A 9897-nucleotide genomic window follows, 5' to 3' on the forward strand; every position below is an offset into this window, starting at 1 on the left:
CTATGGGGAGGAAGGTGACCTCCGCATCTTTTCTGCCATCTTCCTCAACTTCTCTGTGTAAACTAAATTTAATTGACATCTCTCTGAACCAAACAAATGGAGATGTAATTAACACTGTTTCTGTTAACTCTAATCCTGGCTGAGGGAGGGGAGGCATCCCCATAGCTGGAGCAGGTAGCAAAGTACAGAGCCACAGGGGCGAGCCAAAGTCAAGAATAATTTTTGAAAATACAGGAGACAAAATGTGCCAGTAAATATGGTAGTCTTTCCATTTTAAAGATGGAGGAAATAAAGATCCTAAAGGCTATATATCTGAAGATAACAAAAAGTTGAATTTGAAATTTTCTATTTTGAGTTCTGTATTTTTGTCATTCACCTGTAATATTATAAATGCATGTTTAACCTGTAGAATAATCTCTGTATGTTAAGCATACTTAAATTTGTCCTTTTAGAGTCCTAAAGTGCCTCACCAACATTTTTATGGTGACAGCCGTTCTGGACTCACATGAAGTAGTTAATGAATAATACAAAGGACTGATTTTAGAATACATTCTATAGGCAATCACTGGGATTTTTACATCACTGTCCTTTTATATAATGGGAGTAAATAAATATATGAGCCAACATAAAATTATAAATGCATATTAAGGAGATGGCTATGTTCCCTTATATTTCCTAATAATTGCATAAATTAATAACTTCAGTTAAATAGAAATAATGTATCGTATGAAGCAGTATTTAGATTTTTAAAATTTTCATTGAGACATTTCCTCCAGTTATGTTTCATATGATACAACTGTAATGACTATTTCTCCTCTATTAGTTTTCTGTCAAGCATTTTTCCTATCTTTCTATCATCTCTCTATCATCTGTCTTTCTATCATGCATCCATCTACCCTCCACTCATTCATTCAAGAAATGTGTGTTGACAGACAGAAAACAAACTTATGGTTACCAAGGGGGAAAGGGGGTGGGGGAGGGATAAATTAGGAGTTTGGGATTAGCAGATATAAACTACTGTATATAAAATAGATAAACAACAAGATCCTACTTTATAGCACAGGGAACTATATTCAATATCCTGTAATAAGCCATAGTGGAAAAGAATATGAAAAAGAATATATATATATATATGTATATATATCTGAGTCATTTTGCTGTACACCAGAAAATAACACAACATTGTAAACCAACTACATTTCAATTAAAAAAAAAAAAAGACATGTGTATTGAGTCTTTGTGATATCCCAGGCTCTATAACTTAATGAAAGAGATAAATTTGGAACTGATTACAGATCCCAAATTAAACCTTAACTTTTACCATATAGCTTTCCTTGGCCATCTCCAGGTCACCACTCCTTCCCTTGGCCTCACGTAGCACTTATTTTCACAGGACTTTATTTAAGGATTTAATTACTGAGTTCTTTATAGAACATTTTAACTATTTCACCACATGCTTGCCTAGACCTTATTGTCTAATGCTTGCATAGACCTTATTGTCTAATATAGTGGGTTTTTTCTGTTTTGTTTGTTTGTTTTTTGTGGTACACAGGCCTCTCTCACTGTTGTGGCCTCTCCCATTGCGGAGCACAGGCTCCGGACGCGCAGGCTCAGCGGCCATGGCTCACGGGCCCAGCCTCTCCACTGCATGTGGGATCTTCCCGGACCGGGGCACAAACCCATGTCCCCTGCATCGGCAGGCAGACTCTCAACCACTGCGCCACAAGGGAAACCGTAATGTAGTGTTTTTATATCTAGATGCTTTACCACCTGCTGATAGAAGAGTATTTTCAAGAGTGATGAATCAACTGGGTTGATGCCATAGTTACAAAGACGATTCCTCCCACTCCTCCTGTTCTTTCTCTTGTATTTCCAGGTCTACTAGAGTGTCAGACAGATAGCTGGTGCCTAACAAATGCCCAGAGAGTGAATCAGTGAGTAAGAGATAAATTACCTCTTCTCCCTCCTCATCCTCTCCGTTATACTTATTAGTACTTTCCTTACAACAGATACTTTTGATGGAGCTATTTTTAGGAGGCACAGTTTTCAATCTATAGAATTTTTCCAGTGGTCTCAAAAGTTTGTAGAATGAAGAAAGCATTGAACGAATAAACGAATGAAAAACTCATTCCTGTAGTTTTCTCGCCAACAATTTGGAGATTGTGACACACATAAAAGCTTAAAAATTTCACAGCAAAATTTTGCTTTTAACCAGTTGGCATGCAAGTGATGATTTCAGGTATATAGTGCATACTAAGCATTCAATAAATGGCACCTATGACCAAAGTCCTGAACAATGTCACCCTATAAGGAAGGCTCCTAGTATTTCTGGGAGCTAAAGCACACCGTAGAAGGATCATGCTTGGGGTAGAGCTGCAGCTACCAATAACTTCAAATGTCCCCAACGGCCCACCACACATACACCAAAAAGCAAGTTCCACATCGGCAGAGACTTGGCCTGTTAGTTTTGCTGTGGAATCCTAAGGGCCCAGCACATAGTAGGCCCTCAATAAATATTTGTTGAGTGAATGAACAGATATTCTGCAGAAGCGTTTAAGAAGTGTCCAGTGTATGTAGTCATTCTCCTGGCTTTCCCTCCCTCTACCCACATATGTTCAAAATCTCAGGCCCTATCCCTGAACTACTAAATCACAATTTGCATTTTACCACGATTCCCTTGATTCTTCACATGCATCCTGATTATGAGAAGCACTCCTATAAGACACATCAAGTTCACTTTCCTGCCCCCCCACCAACTGATAAAACTTCTGAACCCAAACTAATGCCACATTCAAGTTTATATGGCTGGTTGCTTGTAGGGTCAGTGTTTTTGAAAACTAAGAACTGGAGTCAGATGCTAGGATTTGATCTCTCTCAGCCTCTTTCTTTTCCCCCTTTCTTCCTCCCCATTTGCTCCCTCTCTGGCAATGAAGTCATATTACACAGAGGAACAGGACACAGTCAATATTTCTAGGCTAATTTACTTTTTTTTTTTTTTTTACTGTTAAAGAATATTAGCCAGGGCAGACTGAAAAGCAAAATAGTCATCTCCTGTTTTTACACACCTTGCTGCCTCTTTGCACTCTGCATGACCTCCTTACACTTCCTTGTGAATCTTCTGGAAGAGACAAGACTCAATATTTGCTGAGTATCTGGCTTACGCAGGTGCCCTAGGTCGAGCTTACTCATTTAATCTTTATGCCAACAAGAAATATAGTCATGGGAGGGGAGCACGGAGTCAGGTTCACTGTCAGCTCCCATCAACATGTCCTCCAAAACTTGTACTTTTCAATGACATTCTCAATGTTCATTATTGTCATGACTACTGAGCAGAATATGAAGATATGTTAGAGACATGAAAAACAAAAAGGCAGTTCAGAGACCTTTGGAGAAAATTGTCAGGGAGTATAGCCATGTTTTCCAGGTTAGCTCCAATCTAAACAATATCCCAAGGTCTTACCCAAGCCCATTCTCTGCTTCCATTTCCAGCATTTTCAAACTCAGCTACCTCGCTGATAACAAACCTAAGAGACAGTTAGCCACTATCCTTTTCTGGCACAGGACACTGGGGCTCCAATGGACTTAGCTTCTTGCCCAAGATTGCAGAAACTTTTCGCTTTTCTGATTCTCAATAGTCCTTTCCATTCTGCCATCATGTCAAGTCTTCTGTTGGCCACTCAGCACTGCTTCCGCTCTTATGTGCTCCCCCTTACATCCTAAAGACAGGAAGCCTGAGGTGTACGTTCCCACAGATCTCGGCCAGCAGTTTTCAGTGTAAGAGCCCACTAAATACTCAAGATACACATCTTTCAGATATCACATTAGTGAAGCTGTCTTATCGTGTCCCATTGGGAGGCACATGATCTTTATTTGCCGAATTACAGATGATAACACTGATCATTTGAGTAAGATGGCGCCTGCTAGTTTTCTCTGCTGTAAAGTTCCTTTTTTTCTTTGTAATTAGTAGGTATTTGTGTGGAAATATCTGGAGACTGTAAATATCCTGTTCCCTATATGTCCCTTGGCTGAATAACTTGAATGTTTGCCAAATGCCAATTTTTTATTTTCATTTTTCCTCCTACATTTATTCACAGGCATTCTAATGGAAGTAAAAGCTTTACCTTCTCTGTGTTTAATTATATCTGTGTGGAATCATGGATTCATATTTTATTCAATGGATTATAATCTATTGTTATCTTTTTAAAAAAAATCCAAAATCATGGGATTTGGATGAAAGTAACTGGGATTACTGGGCATCCTGTATTTCTGCAACTTCCCGACTCCATGAAAGCCAGTAGAAAAACCAAGAGCCAGCAACAGCCTTCCCTGACCTTTGTTTGCCCAACACCTCCAAATGTTTTTTAAGCATCTAAATCCTTCTATTAATTCCCTTCCTGTCAGCATGCCTAGAATAGTTTCTATTTTTCTCATCAATCCCTCACTAAGACAAACATAAGGACAGCCTTTCACTCCTGTCCTTGAGCAGCCATTCTATCCTAGACATCATTCTCTATAAAAGCACCCATATTTATAAATATTTATTTATTTGTCAGCTTCTCCTTTATAAACTAAATTATTTCATGGTAGAGGTCATAACATAAATTTTGTTATCACTATTCCTAGCAGATAGAAGATGCTTGATAACTAGCAGTTGACTGAATGGACCAAGCTCATACTACTTAGAAAAGAAATATTTCATTACTAAATACCATTTACCTATTTCCAGGATTGGTTCCTTTCAAGAAATGCACACACGCAGAATGGGATCACTGAGATAAGAATGGTCCTAAGCACTGAAACTCCAGTGAAGAGATTGAAGGATAGAGTAGGGGTATATGAGGAATTAAAGGAAAATTTCTCTTGTCTGAAAGCTACTGGAACAACCAGAGATACAACATCCCTAGGTCAAGGGAATGGCTTCTGTTGCTATTCCTTAAAGTTGGCTTTAAGTATATTAAGGGATCCTAATGATTTTATTGAATGTCCTTTTATATATCCATAGCCCAGGTCATATCCTACATCTGTTTTTCCTTCTCTCATAACTGTGTGTGTGTTGTTTTGTTTGTTTGGTTTTTTTGTTTGTTTGTTTCTTTGTTTTTGCAGTACACGGGCCTCTCACTGTTGTGGCCTCTCCCGTCGCAGAGCAACAGGCTCCGGACGCACAGGCACAGTGGCCATGGCTCACGGGCCCAGCCGCTCCACAGCATGTGGGATCTTCCCGGACCGGGGCACGAACCTGTGTCCCCTGCATCGGCAGGCGGACTCTCAACCACTGCGCCACCAGGGAAGCCCTGTGTGTGTTTTTTTTAACAGATGTTTCATGATTCTTCCTGACTCACATCTGAACCCAATGGTTTATACTCTTATTGAAGGACAATAATCTCAGATATTCATGTATGTATTTTGTTACAGGTATATAACTGAAATGTCTTTCCTTTACCATTCTGCCACACTTTATCCCAAATAGACCATTCTATACTCATATACTCAGAGAAGAAATATAACAGGAAAACAGTTTCTGATCACCATGGACTTTGTTTCAAAAGGTCAGATGAAAGAAAATTGTGGGGTGGGAAAAAGGTAATAGCAGTGTGGCACATCTAGGCAGGAGGCACCACTAAAGCCTCACCAGTTTGTGTGTTCAAAGTCAAGAGTTTGGGCCTAAAAGGCCATGCTCACTAGGGGCTCATCATACCATGATTGCCTATGTGGACACATAACTTGTTGAACAGAGGAAGTCTCCCACCAAAAGCTGGGTGGATAATCTGTTAGATTCTAGAGCCTTAGCACATCCTGAAACAATTAAATTTCACTTCCCTACAGACTAATGGAATGGGCTTTTGAGCCAGAAATAAAATCAACTTACAGCAATAAAATGTTACATTTAACACACCCTGAATTTGTAGATTGAGAATCACACCTGCTACAAAATCAAGAACTCAGACTGTTACTTAAAGAGATGCTCTATATCATAATTCTCAGTCCAAAACTACCAGATTTGGGGCTTTGCAACCATTCCACTCAGTTGGAAACAAAGAATGGCTTAATCCATGACTGGCTGCAGCTTGACCAGCACTAGAAGGAAATAACCAACAGGTGGAGCAACAGAGGGTCTCTTGGTTTAAATGGAAGAAATAACAACACAAGTCCAAATTATCATAGAAGAAAAAGAATCAAGTAAAACTTTGGCAATCAGTTAGTCAATGAACTTCCAAATTCAAAATAAGGATTTACAGGCTGTTTATGAATATAATACCTGTCATTAAAACAATGATTATTAATGCTGAGCCCTGTTCTAAATGATTTAACCCACATAATCATGACCACAAGCCTACAAAGTAGGTTATTAGTCCCATTTTACAGACAAAGATATCGAGATACATAAGGATTATGTGACTCACCCAAGGTTGTGATGATGGTGAGTAGCAGCTCTGACTTGAACCCAGTCATTCTAGCTCAGAGTCCAACTTGACCACCATGCAATGCTGTCTTTGCCCACAAAAGCTCAACTATTTTGAATGGGATAACCTCAAAGGAAGACATTATCAAGTCCACTCCCTTTATTTTAAAGATGACGAAACAGTACCAAAGAGGATTAAGACATTTGCTCAGTGTCTTATGGCTCAATATATCACTCATCTTTGTTTTATGACAAATAATACTCATTGTCAATCAAATTAATCATTTTGCTTTTAACGTTTCCCAAAGGGCAAATCAAAAGTTTAAAACCCAGCCTTTTACAACCTTCCAGGAATTGTACCTCAGCTTCTCTAGAGCTGATATGAGACGTGAGGGACAGGAGGCCAAGTAGTCTCAGAGGCCAGGTGAAGCACCCTGATGGATCATCTCCAGGTGGCAGGAAGCAAAATGGTGCCAAGAAGACACTTAACAGTGGAACAGGCAAAGAGCTCAGAAAGAGGAAACCCAGGGACTTTACTGTGGTCATTCAAGAATCAGGAAATTTGATTCTGAGCAATTTTTTCCTCTACTCTTATTGAAATACCTAGAATTAGAAACCTCTACTTTGGAAATATGATCTTTATGCTGTTCTATTTAGGTTCCATCAATTACAAAATAATATTCCTATGGAAAATACTTCATGCTCCCAAAAGCAATGAAATCACTGTGGTTTTCCCTTGTCCTTTAGTAAAGGCTAGCATGTAACTGTACCATCTCCTTGGCAGGTCCAAAGTCCCCATGACAAAGCATGATTAAAATAAATAAGACCCACTTCTGTCTCCTGAAGAAGAATGATCTAACTGTGGGCAGAATTTTTAAAAATCCATCATGGGGGTAAGATGTTGCAGTAAGAAATCTGTTTTATTTAGCTCACTGGGCATTCAGAGACCTTGCATCCTAATCCCCTTCACCTTGGTTGTGTTGACATGTCCTGTCATTGATAAACTCAGACCTGCATTATAACAACCGCTGAAAGCTGAATCAGATGATATTAGAAAAAAATGTCACTCACTGGCTTCTAACCTTTTCAACCCTTATTTCTATTTCCATCCTACGAATATTCTCACTGCTTGTACAAAAAAAGATGATAAATAAGAGGAATCTGTCCACTTATAAAGACATGCTTAAGAGTGAAAACAGAGGTAAGTAAGTATTGAACTTTTGTTGAGAAGGCTGCTGACAAAGCCTCCAAAACAAGGTCATTTAAGAAGACTTAAGTTGAGGAACTGGGCCTGAGCAGGAAGAAAATAAAATGAAAATTCTTGGTACCAGAACCCTATATTGTTTTAAGTTAAGAGAGAAAATGTGCTGTATACATGGAATGTATCTCTAGTGTGATTATAAGGGTCCTCTTTATTAAATCAGAAAAGAAATAACAGATTTGAAAATTAAAGTAAAAGGCCCAGAGAGAAGAAACACATGTTTAAGTTTTTAGACATCTACTTGAATTTGAATGCTCTCTAACACATTTATTAAATTTCAATTAAATTGAATTTGGCATGGAAAATAAACTAATAAAATGGTTAGTGTTGTCCAAAAAGACACTAAAAGGGAGATATGAATTCATGATCAACCTAATCAGATTACATCTCTTTTCACTTTCCCTTTGAAGGAGCCTGGCTCTGGGGACCTTACACAACCAGGCAGACAACTAACCTTGACGTGCTTTCAGACAATCTATGGAACAAAGCATAGAGTAAATGAGAGGTAATGAGCAGCTCACTCCTGGCTCTTAAGGTTTTCCAGTATCTGCCACCCTGGCATATGCAGATGATGTGGGACTTACCGCATTAAAATTGGGGAAGAGGTTGACTGCGGCCGCAGTGTCAAGAGGAAAGGGAAGAAACGGTTTAATATCCAGCGATGGTTGCAAAGGAGGGGCTGGTGGACGGACCAGGGCTGGGAGAGCGGGGCTCTGGCATGTACCACCTGCACAGAGGAGAACAAAGGGAGCGATCAGGGACATGGTGCATATTAAACACACAACACACAAACACCAAGGTCTCTTTTGAGACCAAAAGGCCAGCTTTATGGGTCACTGGAAAAAACAAGACATGGAGTGTATTGACCTCAACTGGGAACCGGCCAACGAGCAGATGTGCCATTAAGCAGAGAAAACCAGTTGAGCCGCTCCTTTTTCCCTCTTGGATTAGAACTATCTGGTTGCATAAGGAATTGTTAACATTTCAAACATTTCATACTCCCCAATCCATCCTTCTTTTCCTGCCTACAACCTACAACGGGACTGAGTCTGCTACAAATCTATAAGCAACATCCCTTGATTCAAAGGGAAAGTCCCTCCAATGCTCCCCCATCCCTCTTTGAAAACTAACTCCTGCTCAAAATATACATGCAGTCTGAGGGATTCTTTTACAGAACTGCTCTTTTCCACCACATCCAAAACTCTGGCAGCAAGATGACATGAACCTGGCACAGAAAAGAAACTTAACGCAAATGCAGGCAGCTGTACCTTACTTCCCTGGCAACTGGAGGGTTAAACCCAGCAAATCCAGCTACATATCATGTGATCCCTGAGCTATTTAGCACCCCTGTGGCTTTAAACATTCAAGACTAGCTGCCCCCTTCCTTCCCAGTCATAAGTAGGTGGAATTTAGAAGGTCACCAATGAGCAGGCAATGGAATATTATGGCAACACAGACAGCTCCCTTGCATACCAGTGGGCAAAGGCTGTTTGCAAGGGACTCCTACCTCTGCCCCCTGTTCTAGGATTCCACTGCATTCAGAAGCTGAAAGGAGCCCATCTCCCAGTTATGTCTCTCATACTTTGGTAACATTCCAAAGCATCAATTGGCTGTTAATTAAAGGCTGTTTGAATCCTAGGAAACTGTTAAAATATGCCAGCATTCTTCTAATCTGAGAGGCAAGCAATGGACTGTAAAAACCTGCTGGTGAGAATCCAAGAAGCATGAGGAAAACAAAATGCACTAGAATTATTCCTTTCTCATGGAAAAGAATTCCAGGAGACAGAAAAGAGAAGATGGCAGAGTAGGAGGATGTGAAGTTTGCATCTCCTGACAACTAGGGCTCCTACCAGGTGCTGGTGCAGGACCTCAGACACCTAAGGGGACAGGGGGAACCCCCGAGTGAGTGGGTAGGATGTGGAGTGAAGTGAGAGGGGAGGAGAAGTAGAGGCGGGAGGGGACCAATACACCTAAGCGGCAGTTGGGGGAGGGGAGGGGCCCACTCACTACGAGGGGATCAGGGGGACATGGAGAGATGTTCGGGGGATCAGAGGATCAGAAGGGAACATGGCCAGCATCTCCTCTGCCCACTCGGGTCCTGGACTAAACCTCCGCACACCAAGGCCCCCTCCAGCTGTGTGGTGCTAAGCCTAAGTCCTGCCCCCCACACCCCTAGGGCCTTTTCTGGCTGCTTGGGTCCTGAGCCTAGGTCTGCCCCCCACCTAAGCCCTGCCAC

The 9897-nt window shown here is 40.6% G+C and overlaps 1 protein-coding gene across 2 annotated transcripts in view; it reads right to left on the bottom strand.

Annotated features, from left to right (window-relative positions):
• The window catches only part of ZNF385D (zinc finger protein 385D), a 322651-nt gene that overhangs the window by 224817 nt on the left and 87937 nt on the right, over positions 1-9897 (bottom strand). For both annotated transcript variants that reach the window (XM_024742048.1, XM_024742049.1), the window contains exon 2: positions 8246-8388. In XM_024742048.1, the coding sequence (XP_024597816.1) occupies positions 8246-8388 (143 nt within the window). The remainder of the gene's footprint in view (positions 1-8245; positions 8389-9897) is intronic.

Source organism: Neophocaena asiaeorientalis, unplaced genomic scaffold (genome assembly GCF_003031525.2).
Source record: "Neophocaena asiaeorientalis asiaeorientalis breed wild unplaced genomic scaffold, Neophocaena_asiaeorientalis_V1.1 scaffold154, whole genome shotgun sequence".
Classification (NCBI taxonomy): domain Eukaryota; kingdom Metazoa; phylum Chordata; class Mammalia; order Artiodactyla; family Phocoenidae; genus Neophocaena; species Neophocaena asiaeorientalis.